The 18,050-nt window shown below is 44.0% G+C and overlaps 1 protein-coding gene across 1 annotated transcript; it reads right to left on the bottom strand.

Annotated features, from left to right (window-relative positions):
* Positions 1–463: 463 nt before the first annotated feature.
* LOC136573661 (flavin reductase (NADPH)-like) lies at positions 464–8,958 on the bottom strand. Its single transcript, XM_066574920.1, has 4 exons — positions 8,812–8,958; positions 8,282–8,483; positions 3,432–3,599; positions 464–1,479 (listed from the first exon to the last, which is right to left on the bottom strand). Exons 1-4 carry the CDS (start codon positions 8,944–8,946, stop codon positions 1,322–1,324), a joined length of 663 nt encoding a protein of 220 aa, XP_066431017.1. The 5' UTR covers positions 8,947–8,958; the 3' UTR covers positions 464–1,321.
* Between the last annotated feature and the right edge of the window lie 9,092 nt (positions 8,959–18,050).

Here is an 18,050-nt window from a genome sequence, read left to right as displayed (position 1 = left end):
TTGAGCGGTGTGTCACTTACACCTACAGGCTGCATTCAAAAATCAGTATTTGATGGGTCCAAAAACATCGAACCTACAAAGAAAAGTATAAGGCCTCGTTCACACGGGTGACACGGCATCTCTGGTCCGGGTGACATTGCTGCAACATATCGCGGTGATACTGTGACTTTGTACCAACACATGCAAGGTTTTTCGGGGGAGGCTTGAAATATAAGCCCTTCCCCGAAAATAAGCTGCAGCTGAAGAAGAAAAAAAACAAAACACACATACATCACCTGTCCCGCGCTGTCAGCCTGACCGCACCTTCTCCCCGGGTCCCCGGCAGTGATCTTCTCCTCTTCTGGCCAGGAATTCAGAAATCCCTGCCTCCTGGAAGCGCTGGCTGTGATTGGCTAACGCTTAGCCAATCACAGCCAGCGTTTCAAGGAGGCGAGGATTTTTGAATCCCCAGCCAGAGGAGGAGAAGATGTGGCTGGGCTGACAGCGCAGGACAGGTGATGAATGTGTATTTTTTTTCTGCAGCCAGGGCTTAAATTTTAGGTTTGACAGTAGGATTTCCTACTGTCAAAGTTGCATCGCATCACACGAAAATTGCATTTTCATGCGATGCAACAGAGAGGAAGGCTCCATAGGGAAATATGGACTACAAAACCTCACGAGCCGCGTGCATATAGTGGGACCTGTGAGATTTTTGTGTCGTTTTGTAATATGCTACAAAATATCGCATGTGTGGAGGAACCCATAGGAAAACATGGGCTTCTCATACATGCGATCTGTAGCATTGTAGCAATGCTACAAAATCGCATGACTTTGTCGCCTGTGTGAAGGAGGCCTAATGGAAACATTTGCATCTCTTCTCTATTTTTGACCCACTTTTGGTTTTGGCTTACAATTACTGCTGTCTGAATGGAGCTATCGGTTAAGAGGCTGTAAAAATGGGACTTTTTAAGTTTTTCAGTGGCGGATCAGAGATGAGTCTGATGAAGGTCATGCATAATTGTATATGCCATCCCCACTCCCCCAACTGCCCTGCTCCCTCCAGGCGCTGATTGACAGGTCTCTCCATGTGTGCAGTAACATTACATTAGGTAAATTAAGGTTGGAATTATATATTTGAGCATTCCCAGGGACATATAATCATATGTGAAATAGTTTGTCAGTGTTCGAACTCTATGCTTGTATTCCCATTTCTATTAGCGCGCCATGTGGTTAAGTGGCACATATCACCTGTAAAAATCCAAAACGCATTAAAAAATAGTTTTACTCTAAAATGTTTGGTTGTGCCAATATAAATGAATATACCACCCCATATTCTTTCCAATTATTTACAACACATGGCAACTATCTTCCTAGTCCATTGGTTGTCATTAAGAGTAGAGAGCATAAAGCGCGAAACGTCTGCTCGCGATACTGTGTTGGTTATTGGGTAACCTCTTTCATCTGGGACAAAATATCCTTCGTGGGTCAATATTTCTTTGTCTGTAAGATAGAAAAAAGTATTTAGCTCTTAAGTTCTTGTGCCAAGACCCACATAGCATGTTAGACAGTAAAAGACTTGTGTCCGTCCAGTTCAGCCTATTAACCTGCAATGTTGATCCAGAAGAAGGTAAAAAAAAACCAATAAGGTAGAAGCCAATTTTCCTCATTTAAGGGAAAAAAATTCCAATCTAACAATCGGAATAATCCCCGGATCACCGACCCTTCTGAAGTAGTCAGTGACTATAACATGTAATATTGTATCGCTCAAGAAAGGCGTCCAGGCCGATGTTAAATGCTTTCATCGAATTCGCCATTACCACATCAAAATTACGTGTCACCTCTCCTGATATGTCTAATTTAGTAAATACTTGTATTACCAAAGAAAAGGTCTTCGGACCATCTTTTGTTGGTAGTCAAACGAAATACAGATAGTCCCCTACTTGTGAACGTTCAAGTTACGAACTTCGCAAGATACGAACAATCTGTCCTGCACAGTATGATGTCATGCTATGGCATGACATCATACTGTGCAGGGACCGGGCAGGCTGCTATCAAACCTGTCCGGTCAGATCGCTGGACTCTGTGTGGTTGCTAGGCAGCCGGGGCCTTCTGAAAAGCCCTAGGGCTGCCTATGCAGAGTGCGTTTGATAGGCGCTCTGCATAGGCAGCCCTGGGGCCTTTCAGAAGGCCCCCGGCTGCCTAGCAACTGCACAGCGTCCCGCAATCTTATCGTGGAATGCCGTACGGGACCCCCAAATGTCGGGTGCCGGCTGTTCTTACAACGGGTACCCGGCGGCAGCAGTTCCGACGAGCCGCGCTGCTCCTCTGATCTGTTAACGCTTTAAATACCGCTGTCTATTCCGACAGCGGCATTTAAAGTGTTAACATTTCTGACAAGTGGCACGACTTGCCGGAACTGCTGACGCTGGGTGCCCGCTGAAAGAACAGCCGGCACCCGACGTTGTATGGAGCGAGATCCACCCGCAATCCCCTCCATAAAACCATTTGTTCGGATATACGAACAAATGTACTTGCGAACCGGCGCCTGGAACGAAAGCTGTTCGCAAGTAAGGGGCTATATGTACGGTAATTTTTGCTTCGCTTTTTTTGTTGCGCAAGCTGTTTTGTGCTTTTTTTATGGTAATTTTTCTTAGTAGATATTTTTTTAATTTGGGACTTTTTCTATGTTTACTACTTTATTTTTTTTCTAATTTTGCTTATGTTCACATGACTCGGGCAGCAGCGACGCCTCTGCTAATATTTGCTATATAACTCAAGAATGCTTCCATAAGCATGCCAGCTTAAAGAGCTTGCTACCATTTTCTTTTCCGTTGAACACCATAGGGGAATTGACAAAAGCAGCCTTGTATGCCTTGTATAAAATGAGAGGCAAAAGGAGACCTAGTAATGCTACATGCATGTCTATGGGAGCTGTATTATGGCTCTGTACAACTTGGAGGTAGTATGGTCTTGTGGTATGGCCATGTGCAGGATCCCTCAGACAGATCCTCACTTTAAACCCTTTAGGGCTCCTTCATACACGTGGATGCGAGGCTTTTTCACGTGGAAACAGCGGGGATGAAGGAATTCCCCACCACGGCTGTCACAGCTGCAGCAGAGGAACGCGGAGTTCTCCCATTGAAAACGATGGGCGATATCGCAGAAAGTTAGGACATGCTGCGAATTTATTCCTGTATGGCACCAAGACTTCTGCAAGGACTCAATGAGTCTGTTAGGTACAGTTTGGTTCCATTATGATATGGATCCATTCATCACGGGGATTCCCTTTTCCTGCTTCCATAATGGAACCAGAAAACAAAACTGCTAGCTCAGATATGGATTTCGCCTAAACCTCATCAATTGGTCACAGATACACTTAAACTTTTGGGTTTGGACTTGAGATCAGTTCAGTCTAGTCATTTTACAAATATATGTATAATACGAATACCTACCTGTTACTGGTGTATTTTGAAGTCCTGGTGGTCTTACGACAGTCCAGTTAAGATCAGAACATTCGTCTTCTAGATATTTTTCCATCTCAAGCATGTTTGTGAGGACACTTTTAATTAGTGGTAGAAGAAGGTTCCTCACGAAGAAGTTGGCATTCTGTCCCGAACTAGCTGTTGGCAAGAAAATAATTTACCTTAGTACATGTTCACACATGGTGGATCTGCTGTGGGTTTTCCTCAGCAGAAAGAATCTGCACCAAAATTCATGTTGAAAATCACATTGTTTGGTGCAGATTTTACATGGATTTTCATGCAGATTTGCAGCACATTTCACCCATTCATGCACCCTTAAACTGAAAGATACAAAACACAGCCCACACTTTCTACATTTCTACGTACCAATTTCTGTACCACCCACTGGATATGCAGTATATATCAGTGGTGGCGAAGCTATGGCACGCAGAGCCCTCCCTGCTGGCACGCGCACAGGCGGTTGCTCACCACGGCAGTGAATACCAGCTGGGGTGACGCGGCTTCCCTGCCGGTTTTCACTCAGCGGTGCTGATCCCAGGTGCACACTATGATGTCAGTGTGCATCTGGGATCCTCCTCCCCTGACATCTCCTCCTTGGCTCCACGAGAGGAAGGTGGAGGAGGCATCCAGCAGCACAATCTGACATCACAGTGTGCACCTGGGATCAGCACCAGCAACAGCGCTAAGCAGAGGAGCAGTGGTGCTTCAACAAGGAGGAGTAGGTAAGTTTAACGGTCTCAGGGGGACATTATTTACTACTGGGTCGTTGTGGGGGGTCACTATTACCACTAGGGCCGCTATGGGGGGTGACTATTACCACTAGGGCTGCTGTGAGGGGTCACTATTACCACTAGGGCTGCTGTGAGGGGTCACTATTACCACTGGGGCCGCTGTAAGGGGTCGCTATTACCACTGGGGCCGCTGTGAGGGGTCGCTATTACCACTGGGGCCGCTGTGAGGGGTCGCTATTACCACTGGGGCCGCTGTAAGGGGTCGCTATTACCACTGGGGCCGCTGTGAGGGGTCACTATTACCACTGGGGCCGCTGTGAGGGGTCACTATTACCACTGGGGCCACTGTGGGGGGTCACTATTACCACTGGGGCCACGGTGGGGGCTTCGCTATTACCACTGGGGCCACTGTGGGATGTCACTATTATTACTTGGGCCGCTGTGGGGGTCACTATTATTACTGAGGCCGCCGTGGAGGTCACTATTATTACTGGGGCCACTGTGGGGGTCACTATTACCGCTGGGGCCACTCTAGGGGAATCACTATTACTACTGGGGTATGTTTACATGTGGTGGAAATGCTGCAGAATGTCCTCAGTGGAAATTTCCGTGGGAAATTCTGCAGCATTTCCGCATCCAAAAAGCAGTCAAAATCTGCACCCTGTCTATTTTGAAACAGACCTTTGCTTTTTATAACAATGGAGGTAAAATCATACGCCGTAATAAGCCCCGCCCCCTGATGTGTTGGGACTTTTCAATAAATAAATAGATTTTGGGTTGCAGTTTGGGCACTCGGTCTCTAAAAGGTTCACCCTCACTGGTATATATATTATCCAAAAAAACACTGTCAAGCACTAAAGGTCTCCCTTCTTACTAATTTTCTGTCCACTGCATGTTGTCATGTCTGTAGTAACAGAGGCACCAAGTTGGATTACAGGAAGTGGGGTGAGTATTGTATCATGCTGCCCATACTGTCTTTGCAACAGGGAGGCGAGAGGATAAAGTTGCTACAGAGGGAGAGGGAAAAAGAGAGACTCACACAGATGTGGCTGCATCTAATCATAAATGTTTACTTTGTCATAGCTACTGAAATCACCTCTACACTGCTCAGTACTGCTGTACATTGTCCTCCATGATGCTGTTACTTATGTGTATATACTTATGGTACAGAGAGATCGAGAATATATCCTGATCTTCTATGTGTGAAGTGCATGGGAGATATCATAACAGTTAATATCCAACTACCTGCTCAGTGAAGACTGAGAATTAGTGGAAAACTGATGAAAAATGTAAAATACAGGTTATGTAATGACCAGAAATAGTATTATTCATTAATTGCACACACATGGTAGCTTATTCTGAAAAGTCCTGTGAAACAACAGGTGCACTTTGAAGGGGTATTATGTAAAGTAGCTGTTCTATGAAAGCTAATCAAATGTTATTAAAGTTTAAGTTTACTCTGGATTTTGTGTCTGTAGGTCTTTAAACCATAATCTTCTCCTAGCGCTTCAGATGTGTTTATTCACAGGTTGCCTATGGATGCGTCCTATAGTCATTCCAGCGCTACCGGTCGGGCTTGCTCAGTAGGAATGACCAGCGATGGCTCTTTTTTCTCTTTATCTCTTGAGATCAGATTGCTGACCAATAGCAGGGCAGCACTAAGAGGGAAGAGACAGAAGGAAGCACAGAGCAGGAAATTGTGGTAAATGTTTTATTACAATTGGAAAATAATCTTGGAAATTAGTGATGTGAGGAAATGTCAGAAATGGAGGACGGAATAAGAAGGTAATGGCTGTGTGATGCTTACACTAACTTTTAGACAGTATTAGTAAATAAGCCCAATATCTGTTTGTGAGACAATCCAGATGATCAAGACAAAAAAGCCGAAAGGACACAAGCCAAACATTAAAAAAAAGTATTATCAGTCTTTTAATACTGTTTTTTAATGTTAGACCTTCTAACAAGCCTTGTAACAATAACTGGGAATTATGAGCCAAAGCCAGAATCTTCTCCAGAAGGAAAAGATAACCATTCACAGACAGCTGTTTCAATGTGATTGCCCCTCATCAGTGTGCAGTAGATTTCTGGCTTGGCTAGTGAGAGACCTATAGACTTGGGTCGACTTTGACTTGCAGGAATGCCGCCTTCCAATAGGTGGCACTGCAGAGGCAATGTTTTATCTTCACATTTGCATATTTCCCAGAGTATTCTTTTTCTAAGAAGAAACAATACCATTCCTAACACACCTCTATAGGTCTCACCCAGCCATGCCAGAAACCTGCTGCACCCTAATGAGGGGCGATCATTCTGAAACAGCTGTCTGTGCATGGTTATCTTTTCCTTTTGGAGAAGATTTTGGCTTTGGCTTATATTCCCAGTTATTGTTACAAGGCTTGTTAAAAGGCCTGACATTGACTTGCTCCTCTATGCTTCCTTCCAATAGGTGGCACTGTAGAGGTGTTGTTCCATCTTTTTATTTGCATATTCCCCAGAGGAGCATGGATGGTCTTATAAGTCTCCTTACACCTTCCAGGTGCTCTCCCTAAGGAGAAACGTTACATTTCCTGACTCAGTCTTTCCTTTAAACTTAACCTATGTGTTTTTTATCCACTGCTGGCTGTTGCTCGAAAAAGTGCCTTGAAACCTGCCATGTGTGTTACTAACCAGATCTTAACATAAACAGTATGTTATTTATAGAGGTATTAGGACCCTATTACAGTGAAGATTATTGTTCAGATTATCTCTGGATCGTGAGAATCTAAACGTTAAACTTTAACCCTTTCCAATCCACTGTCTGACGTCTAAAGGCATTCTGATTGAAGGCTATACAGACGTTATTTTAACATGGACTGTAAATAATTGCAGCATGTCCCATTCTGGTTCAACATCTCTGAGGACAGTCACCCATTCAATTGAATGGGTGTGCAAAAAAAGAAAGAAAAGGAAGTGCACAAGGAGGACATCTGTGTGTGCTCCATTTTCACTGATTATTGCTAAGCAACTCTACAAAAAGGGTTTTGCGCAAGAGAAAAAAAATGAATGACACATGGATCAAGACATGGATGCAAAAAACAGACACACGCAAGGTATATGGATGTCATATGGATGTCATACCCTCGTGTTAAAATTGGTCAGTTTTTCACACACTTAGGGCGAGCACCCACTGGCGTTTTTTTACCTGCGTTTTGCGTTTTGCGTTTTGCGTTTTTTCCTGCACAGGCATAGAGATAACATGTGTTCCTGTCCACTGGCGTTTTTTTTGCGTTGCGTTTGCGTTTTTAACATAGGAGCTGTCAGTTGCATATGTGTCCTTATTTTTCTCCATGGAAATTAATAGAAAAGCCGCGAAAACGCAGCGAAAACGCCGCGAAAAACGCCGCGGAAAACGGGCGGAAAAAACGCGGGAAACGCCAGTGGGTGCTCGCCCTTAAACCTCTCATGTAAATAAGGCCTTACTGTTTTACTGTTTTTGTTATATTATGGCATTGTAAGTCAATTGCAAGAATAGAACTAATGTCCTCCAACCCATTTAATAAATAGAAGCATTCCTTGTTCAAGGTTTCCGTTTCTGCATTAATATATTTTTACAATAAATGAATCGAATTTTGCAAAAAATGTTGCAGGTTTTCAGCGCAGAAATCCATAGTAATTAGAGATGAGCGAGCATATTCGCTAAGGGCAATTACTCGAGCGAGCATTGCCGTTAGCGAGTACCTGCCCGCTCGGAAGAAAAGATTCGGCTGCTGGCGCGGGGAAGCAGTGAGTTGCGGAAGTGAGCAGGAGGGAGCGGGGCAGAGAGAGGGAGAGAGAGATCTCCCCTCCTTTCCTCCCCGCTCTCCCCCGCCGCACCCCGCCCCCCGCCGGCACCCGAATCTTTTCTTCCGAACGGGCAGGTACTCGCTAAGGGCAATGCTCGCTTGAGTAATTGCCCTTAGCGAGTATGCTCGCTCATCTCTAATAGTAATAATCCACAACCTTCCAGGACCGTCTGTTCTTGGTCCAACATAGGCCCTAAGAAGTTTTGTCGATAATTTACCTTGTTTGTAGAGCAACAACAGAGAAAAATAGGATTATGCTGTAGATACATACTGTCTGTGTACCAAGACGTCATGGTCACCATCCGGTTCACCCCGGTCTGTCGGATAGCACTCACAATGGCTGTCATGGAGTCCGTGTAACCACTTATTGATGAGAATATTTTATATGGGAATCCCAGACAAGATATAATTGCATCATGTCCTCCGAAATGTTCGGCTAATGAGTCTGCCAAAAATATATTGGCTTCTACTACCTAGAAAAGATGCAGATGTTAGTGGACTGATATACTTCACCAGAGAACAGCATTGTAATGCTCTATGTGAGGATTGCAGATTTTTATAATCCAGCCCTGCAAATGTCCTATATCTATCTATCTATCTATCTATCTATCTATCTATCTATCTATCTATCTATCTATCTATCTATCTATCTATCTATCTATCTATCTATCTATCTATCTATCTATCTATCTATCTATCTATCTATCTATCTATCTATCTATCTATCTATCTATCTATCTTCACCAGTAATAATGGAATTCTACCTACTGTAGGTAATTGTGATTAGAGAGTATAAAGTACCTTAAGTTTCTCATGCTGGATGGTCACTTTGCTGACGTTTCTTACAAGAGCCGTTACTTCATGTCCATCCTGCAGGGCTTGGTTTACTAGCGGTACACCCGTCTGTCCGGTAGCTCCAAGGACTATTAGTTTCATTCTGAATCCCTGTTTCTGATGATAACATTCATATTTTATTGCTGTAACTTCTAAGTTGAATTTGTAAAATACTTGTAAATTTCAAACTTTAGCAGGATTATAATGCCTAAACTGCCAGTTCACCTTCCTGTAGACCTCTGAAATTTCAAACAAAGTACATGGTGATTCAAAAGTTAGAAGCAGCTGGAATATCTTCTGAACAAAAAGAGATACACCCGGGCCCAGGAGCCTTAGTGGGCCCATAAGGCCTCTCTTCTCCATATAGGGAGCCCAGTACTATCGCGGTTTCCCGAAAATAAGACACTGTCTTATATAAGTCTTTGCTCCATAAGAGGCACAGTGTCTTATTTTTGGGGGGTGTCTTATAATACTCACACAGTAGCCAGTGATCGGGTCCCTTGCGCTGATCTCCAGGCTTCGGTGCACTTCTGAATGGCAACAAAGCATTTTTTTCCTGGTAGCGGGGCTTAAATACCCAGTCTGCAGCAAGCAATTGCTCTGATTGGTTCATCGAGCGTGTGTCAGCCAATCAGAGCTGGCGCTCAATTAACCAATCACAGCCATTCATTGAATGACATCATTGAATGGCTGTGATTGGTCAATCGAGCGATGGTTCTGACTGGCTGACATGGCACTTGATGAACCATCAGAGCAATCTCTTGCTGGAGGCGGGGTATTCAAGCCCCGCTACCAGGAAGAAATGCTCTGTCAGCGTTCAGGACCACACAGCAGCCTGCAGCAGTGCTGCAGCCCAGCGTGAGGGACCTGAACGCTGGCTACTAGATGAGTATTGCTTTTTTTCCCCTGTAGTGTAGCTAGGGCTTATTTTCAGGGAAGCACGGTATGAAAAAAGCATTATAGTTGGGGGCTCTGTTACAGGTTTTGCATTGGGGCCCAGGAGCAACAACTTATGCCTCTGCCTTTAAGGGTAGGATTTCACTGGAAAGTTAAAGGCGCATTCATTTTTTTCAATACCTGCAAACATTTTCAAGTTATGGATGATGTCATGTTGCGTATTAATAAAGTTCGTATGTTGTATTTTATGATCTAGAAAACACTAATTGCATACTTTTTCATAAGATCCTGTCAACAATTCAGGACAGAACTGAGATCATCCTGATAGTCTGTAACAGACGTTCACGTGAGGTGGCTGAGGCTTTCAATGAAGAATACCCAGGAAGCTAGCTAGTGAGCACACAAACTGTCAGGAAACTGATTCAGATGTTCAGGAAAACTGGTAATGCCCAGGACAAAGTGAGAACTAGAGAACGTGACACACATAATGTTCTAGGACGTCGAGCAGTGAGTGGGGTTAGTACAGTTAGAACTGGCAGAACAGCCAATAGTACCATTAGTAGCAAAATGAATTTAAAGAACAAAAACAACAGTATAAATTGTATGGTTACGAATGCAAGAAGTCTGATCGGCAAAGTGGGTGAGCTTGAAGCGAGAATGACTGATGAAAACTACGATATAGTTGGAATAACGGAAACATGGCTTGATGATAAGTGCAATTGTGCGTTGAATTTACAAGGTTACAATCTCTTCAGAAGAGACTGTGGAAACCAGAAATGGGGAGGCGTATGTCTGTACATCAATTGTACTTAATGCCGAGGCTACGGGAGGATATAGGGGCAGGAGATGAACACGTGGAATCTCTATGGGTAGAAATACAGCGAGAAAAAAAATAACAAAATACTGATGGGGGTTTTCTATAGACCACCAAAAGCAACAGAAGAAACTGAAACCTTACTATTAAGACAGATAGAAGAGGTGTCAAACCGCAACGAAGTAATTATCATGAGGACTTTAATTATCCAGATATAATATGGGAAGACGAAACCTGCAAATCTCACAGGGGGGATAAGTTCTTGAGAACAATTGTTGTTCTCAAGGAGAACAACAGTATAACCCCTCACCAGTATGGGTTCATGAGGGGTCGATCATGTCAGACCAATCTGATCAGCTTCTACAATGAAGTAACTTTTAGGCTGGACCTGGGAGAGCCTATTGATCTCGTATATCTGGACTGATATATAAAATGAGACCGCTCGGACTGGGTGAAAACGTGTATCTGGGTAAAGAACTGGCTCAGAGATAGAAAGCAGAGGGTAGTAATAAACGGTCCATACTCTGATTGGGCCACTGTCGCTAGCGGGGTGCCACAGGGCTCAGTACTAGGTCCCATTCTGTTCAATATATTTATCAACGACCTGATAGAGGGGCTGCACAGCAAAATATCAATATTTGCAGATGACACAAAAATATACAAGATAATTAATACAACAGAGGACAATGTGCGGCTACAAACAGACCGAGATAAGCTGGGGGCTTGGGCAGAAAAATGGTAAATGAAGTTCAATGTTGATAAATGTAAGGTTCTGCATATGGGCAGGAGAAATGGATGTCACCAATATACACTAAATGGGGTACTGCTAAGGAAAATTGATATGGAGAAAGACCTGGGGGTACTAGTGGACTGCAGACTTACCTGGAGCAATCAATGTCAGTCAGCTGCTGCAAAAGCTAAAAAAGTCTTGGGGTGCATTAAAAGAGGTGTAGGGGCGAGGGACGAGAACATTATCCTCCCACTATATGAGGCACTTGTCAGGCCCCACATGGAATACTGCGTACAGTTCTGGTCACCGGTGCTCAGGAAAGATGTTACAGTGCTGGAGGGGGTTCAAAGAAGGGCAACTAAACTAATACATGGAATGAAGGGACTGGAATACCCAGAGAGGCATCAAAACTGGGATTATTTACTCTGGAAAAAAGACAGCTAAGGGGCAATCAAATAACTATGTATAAATACATGAGGGGACAATACAAGGATCTCTCCCATGATCTGTTTATACCAAGGACTGCGACGGTAACAAGAGGGCATCTGCTACGTCTAGAAGAAAGCAGGTTTCATCACCAACACAGAAAAGGGTTCTTTACTGTAAGAGCAGTGAGACTGTGGAACTCTCTGCCTGAGGACGTGGTGATGGCAAAATCCATTGAGGAGTTAAGAGGGGACCAAATGTCTTTCTAGAGCGGAAGGATATATCAATTTTAGGTGACCAGCGGGTTGTTGAGCTGGGTCTTACAGACAGGTAGGAACTGTTAGGGATTGATCCAGGGAACAGTCTGAATGCCATTAGGGAGTCGGGAAGGAATTTTTTCCTCGAAAGGGCTAATTGGCTTCTGCCCCTTGGGGTTTTTGCCTTGCTCTGGATCAACAAGGAGGTTGAAACAGGCTGAACTAGATGGACATTGTCTTCATTCTGCCTAACATACTATGTTACTATGTAGTCTCCGTCTTCTGTGGAAACATCTAGCAGTGCTGTCGACACCTGAATATCAGAAACTGCTCGGACGACCAGTTTTCAAGTTGTCCTGGACACTACTAGTTTTCTTAAACTTCTAAGGCCGCCTGCAGACGGCCGGGTCGGATCCTGCTGTGAGAATTCTCACAGCGGGACCCGACCCGAGCCCCTGCAGGGACCAGCGCGGCACTCACCTGCTCCCGCGGCTCCGGCTCTGTATTATGTTATTATAGATATGGAAAAAGGAGGGTGATTTAAACTTTTATTACTTTTCTTTTTAAAAAATTGTGAAACTATTACAATTTGGTATTGGCATAATCGTACTGTCCTGTAGAATTACTTTAATATATCATTAATACTGCTCAGAGAATGCAGTGAAAAATAAAAATAAAAAACATGCCAGAATTACAGATTTAGTTAATTTTGCCACTAGAAAAAATGGAATAAAATACGAGCAAAATTTTACATGTTCCTAAAAAATAGATAACTGAAGACTGGAGTTCATCCAAAAAAAACCTCCTGGCAATGGAAAAAAAAATAATACGGCTCTTGGAATGTGGCGACACAAAAGGAAACCTTTAAAAAAGAAATGTTTTAAGTGTACAAAAATAGCAAAACATAAAAAACTGTATGAACTTGGTATTGCCGGAATCGTATTTATTCTGCACGTTGAACGAAGTAAAAATGAAATTAAAAAAACTAATGGCAGAATTTCTTTTTTTCCCCAATCTCCCTACAATTTATTTTACAAAAGTTATGCAATACATTATACCCCAAAATGATGTCTTGTCCCACAAAAAAAGAAGCCCTCACATGGCCGTGTCAATAGAAAAATGAAAAAGTTATGGCTCTTGGAATGCGACTGAAAAATTAGTGGAAACTAAAGTATTGGCCCATTTAAAAAACCTGACCTGGTGGTTCTGACAGGGTGGTAAGAAACCCGCCACTCAAGGGGTTAAAGGGGTTGTCCAAGAAATTTGAAAAATAAGGGTTCCTCCATGGCAGGAAATAATACATAAGCTTATACGATCAGAAAAGCATGCAAGTGAAAACTCCCCTGTCCATTTGTCAGCGTTTCCGGTCTGATAAGAATTTCCTGGATCGACTGGTCACCATGGATGAGACCTGGATTTATTTGTATGACCCTGAAACCAAGGAGCAGTCAAAAGAGTGGAGGCACAGTGGTTCTCCTCACCCAAAGAAGTTCAGCCACTAAGGTGATGGAGTCTGTGATCTGGGATAAGGAGAGCGTGCTGCTAGTGGACGACCTTCACAATGGTTCCACCATTAATGCGAGGTATTACATTGAACTTTTGGACCAATTGAAGGCAGCTCTGAAGGCCAAAAGGCGCGGGAAGCTGTCCAAATGAATCTTGTTCCTACAAGACAACGCCTCCGCTCACAATGCACAAGCGACCACAGCAAACTTCTCTGTGGGGTTGCTATTACTACTGGGGCCACTGTGGGGGTCGCTATTATTACTGGGGCCACTGTGGAGGTCACTATTACTACTGGGGCAATTGTGGGGTCAGTATTACTACTTTGGCCACTTTGAAGGTCACTATTACTACTGGGCCCACTGTGCAATTCGCTATTACTACTAGGACCACTGTGGGCATCACTATTACTACTGAGGCCACCCTGGGGGTCGCTATTACTACTGGGGTCACCCTGGGGGTCGCTATTACTACTGGGACCACTGTGGGGTTCACTATTACTAATTGGGCCACTATGGCGTACCCTGTTACTACTGGGACCACTAGGGGGGTCAATATTATTACTAGGAACACTATGAGAATCACTGTTACTACTGGGGCCATTGTAAGGGACACTATTACTACTGTGACCACAATAGGGATCTCTATTAGGGCTCATTCACACAGGCGTACTATGCGTATTTGCGCAATCAAAAATCGCTTATGCCAACGTATGTGGGTGTGCAAAAAAGACTGCAGATGGGCCCACTGAAATGGTGCACAAATATGCAGTGAATCAACAGGTTTCCGGCGCATTCACCATGTATTTGCGCAGCCCATTCACTTCAATGGCCTATTGCGGTGCGTAGTACGCAACAAAATAGGTCATGCTGTGTGACAATATACATCATGTGAATAAACTCATTGACATCAATGGCTTCTATTCACTGCATATTATGTACGCAAATACGCTTGTGTGAACAGGCCCTTACTGTACCGTCTTAGGCCTTAGTCAGACGGGCGATTTTTCGCGTGATTTGCGGATCGCATGACGGATGCGCATCCGCAAATCGCGTGACCGCTGCGCGCAAGTCGCCCGCAAATCGCCCGAAAATCTGTTCCTAGCCGCGTTTCATTAGAAACGGGCCGGAGCTGTCCAGCGCATTGCATTCAATGGAGACGGCAATACAGCCGTCTCCATTGAAAGCAATGCGCTGCGGGCGAGCCCGGGATGAATTGTCGGTAAGGGCTTAAATATATAAGCCCTTCCCTGCAATCCATCCTAAAATGTGTTAAAATAAAAACAAATTGTATACTCACCTTCTCCCGGCAGCCAGAGCGCCGCGTGGCCGTCCTGCAGTGGGTGTGAAGGGGGTGTGAGTCAGACCTGCCCCCTGATTGGCTCAGCGCTGAGCCAATCAGAGGCATGCCTCACTCACACCCATTCATGAATGGATGTGAGTCAGACCTGCCCCTGATTGGCTCAGCGCTTAGAGGCAGCAGTCACTCACCCATTCATGAATTCATGAATGGGTGTGTGAGTGTTTTCAGCCTCTGATTGGTCAGGGCTGTGACCAATCAGAGGCAGATCATTCAGCAGGCGGGGATTTTAAAGCCCCGCCGGCTGAATAGTGCCAAGAAGCAGTTCAGGAGAACTGACAGCGGCCGCGGCTGGACTCCGGCTGCAGCGGAAAGGTAAGTATACAATTTTTTTAAATTTAACACATTTTAGAATGAATTGCAGGGAAGGGTTTATATATTTAACCCCTTCCCGATAATTCACCCCGCGCACGCCGGCAGCCCATTGCTTTCAATGGAGCGGCTGTATTGCCGGCTCCATTGAATTCAATGGACAAACATCGTTCTTCTCTGCCACAGCTGTTCCAGCTGTGGCAGAGAAGAATGATTTGTCTTCTATATGTTCTCAATGGGGTCGGCGCTGCTGCCGCCGGCCCCATTGAGCGCATATAGAGAAGAGAACAGGAATCGCAGATCGCAGATAGGTGCGATCTGCGATTTTTTTGTTCTATAATTTATCGGACGAGCGCATAAAAAGCGCTCATGTGTCCGATACCATTGCAAAGCAATGGTTTTATAAAATCGCCGGACGCATGCGCATGCGCAAATCGCGCGAAAAATCGCCCGTCTGACTAAGGCCTCACAATTACTATTGGCCCCTTGAAGGTCACCAGAAGGGCTTTTACCCACTAGCGTTTTGTTAACGCTGCGATATCGCTGCATTTTTTTTACTGCAAATGTCAATGGGACTTTCTAATGTTAAAATCGCACAAAAAACGCAGAAGCGCAAAATAGCGATTTTTGTACGATGCGATTTAAACATTACAAAAGTCCCATTGACATGTGCACAAGTGTCCAATTGACACATCTAACGATTTTACCCATGTGGCGGTTTTATGACCCGATTTTTTTTTCTGGCCTACTTTTGAAGCATTTTTGTCATCCCATATAGAGCTATTTTTTATACCTTTTTTACTGAAATGTTTTTCATTTTGTTATCTTATCAGAGGTCAGTAATGTGGGCATAAAAATGAACAACTCGTTTTGTCTCTGCTAATACTAGCTGATTTAATCAATAATCAAATAGAAATGAAGACCAAATGGATGGAGAAATACAAATGAAGACCATAAAGTTTATATTAATACATGAAGACTGTTTATAATTCCTGTAGAGCAGAAATGATGGCTCATGTATACAGTATATAGCACATATAAGTGAATGCTATTGGTCAGTTATCAGTCACATGACCAGCGGCATGCGGGCAGTTTGAATCTTGAGTGGCAGTTGGCAGTCCAGGTGACAGTTGTCAGAGACTGGATGCACAGCAGCTTTATGCAGCAGCGACTAAAAATGGAGGAGATTGTAAGAGGAGAGAAGCGGAGAAGAGACGTCATTGATTCATCGGAAGATGAGGAGACGTCTCTGAAGAAGAGCCATGGGAGGAAGAGGAGGATTGGCTCAGGACAGAACATCTGGCAGGAGAAACATCATGGAGACCAGAGAGGAGGAGGATGTGGAGAAGCGGAGGTGATCCTTATCTTGGACTCAAGTGAGGAGGAGAACCCTGCAATCAAGAAAGAAGAGGAAAAGAAAGAAGACCCCCGGGACTCAGGTAGAGGAATACAGATTGGGGGGCATGGAGAGCCATAACACCTATAGATGCACATACACAGACACAACTAACTACAAGGGGAAGCTGCTTTACCACACTGTTACTTATAGACTGGCTTTTCTTCTCTATAACCCTGTCAGTTTACTATTTGATACATTTGCCAGTTACAGGCTTTTGATACACAGTTGCACTTTTGGCATTTTTCAAAAGGGGAAAGCAAAAACGGGGCCTTGGTTTAGCAGTAGAGAATAATTTAATTTGCATTTCTGGTGCGCGAACAGTCAAAGATGGACCAAATTTATTAAGGCGCGTTCACTTACTAATAAATCTGGTACATCTTTTTACAGCTCACTGCTGCTAAAGATGGCATAAGATGGGCAGAAGATGCCAGTCTTCAGGAAATTCCACCAAAATGTTGTGCTTGTTCTCAGTATCAGTGAAGCCAGAAGATATTACATGGCTGATGAGTATGGGGTGAATATGTTCATGGCAATGGTCCCTAATGAGAACTCCACTCATATGAAGCCATGAAAAATCTTGTCAGCACAGTTTTTTTTTTATTATTTAGATTTTTATTGGAAAAATTAAAAAAGAGTTTTTTCTGAACCTTAACCTTTTTTTTACTGTTTTAAAAATGTTATCAAACCTTTTTCTATATTTCATATAGCCCCACAGGGTACTCGAACTTATGATCACTTCAGTATTGCAGTATAGAGTAACAGTCTCCATGTTGCAATGCTAGCCCATTGGTACTAATGATTGCATTCCATGGGGTGGGGAGACGATAGGGTGGCCTTCTTTTGGTTGACTGTTTAGGTGCGTGGTCAACTTTGGTAATTAACTATTTAGATGCTGCAATCAAAGTTGAATGTGGGTCTAAACAGTTGGTGATGGTTGACAGCTGTCCAAAACAGCTGATAGCTGGCAGGTATGGCGCACACTTGGCTTCTGGTCCCGCTTTATACACCCTTCATGATTGCATGGCATATATTTAAGGATATTTAAGGGTTAAGGATTCATCAAATGTAAAAGAGAAAGACCTGTGGAACAAAGTACGTGTCCTCATCAGTAAAATGTATTATGTATTTTATCCAACATTTCTCAGTATAAACCTAAGGGAGTATTCAGACGTCCGTATATCGGCCAGGTTTTTACGCTCGAATCGATATACGCTGTCTCTTGCTGCAGGGGGAGGAGGCAGAGTGCACTGAGCTCCCGCCCCCTTTCCACCTGCTCTCCACCCCTCGCCACAGTTTGCAATGGAAGGGCTGGACGGGGCAGAGATAATGGAAAGAGGGTGGAAAAGGGGTGAGAGTTCAGTGCATTGCTCCAGGCCCGCCTCCTACCCCTGGAGAAAGGGTCAGTGTATATCGGCCAGGCATGAAGACCCGGGCGATATACGGACATCTGAATAAGCCCTTGAACTGGCACTTTATCCCCAATAATCCGGGTTTACAATGCTGCTACAT

Source organism: Eleutherodactylus coqui, chromosome 7 (assembly GCF_035609145.1).
Source record: "Eleutherodactylus coqui strain aEleCoq1 chromosome 7, aEleCoq1.hap1, whole genome shotgun sequence".
Taxonomy (NCBI): Eukaryota; Metazoa; Chordata; class Amphibia; order Anura; family Eleutherodactylidae; genus Eleutherodactylus; species Eleutherodactylus coqui.
This window is presented reverse-complemented; position numbering and strand designations above follow the sequence as displayed.

Excerpts from the sequence above, each read along its gene's own strand:
- LOC136573661 (XM_066574920.1), bottom strand. The coding sequence starts at position 8,946 with ATGAAACTAATAGTCCTTGGAGCTACCGGACAGACGGGTGTACCGCTA. Across the intron at positions 8,484-8,811 it reads TCCAGCATGAGAAACTTAAG|GTAGTAGAAGCCAATATATT; the intron begins GTACTTTATACT and ends CATCTTTTCTAG. Across the intron at positions 3,600-8,281 it reads GACGTCTTGGTACACAGACA|CTAGTTCGGGACAGAATGCC; the intron begins GTATGTATCTAC and ends TCTTGCCAACAG.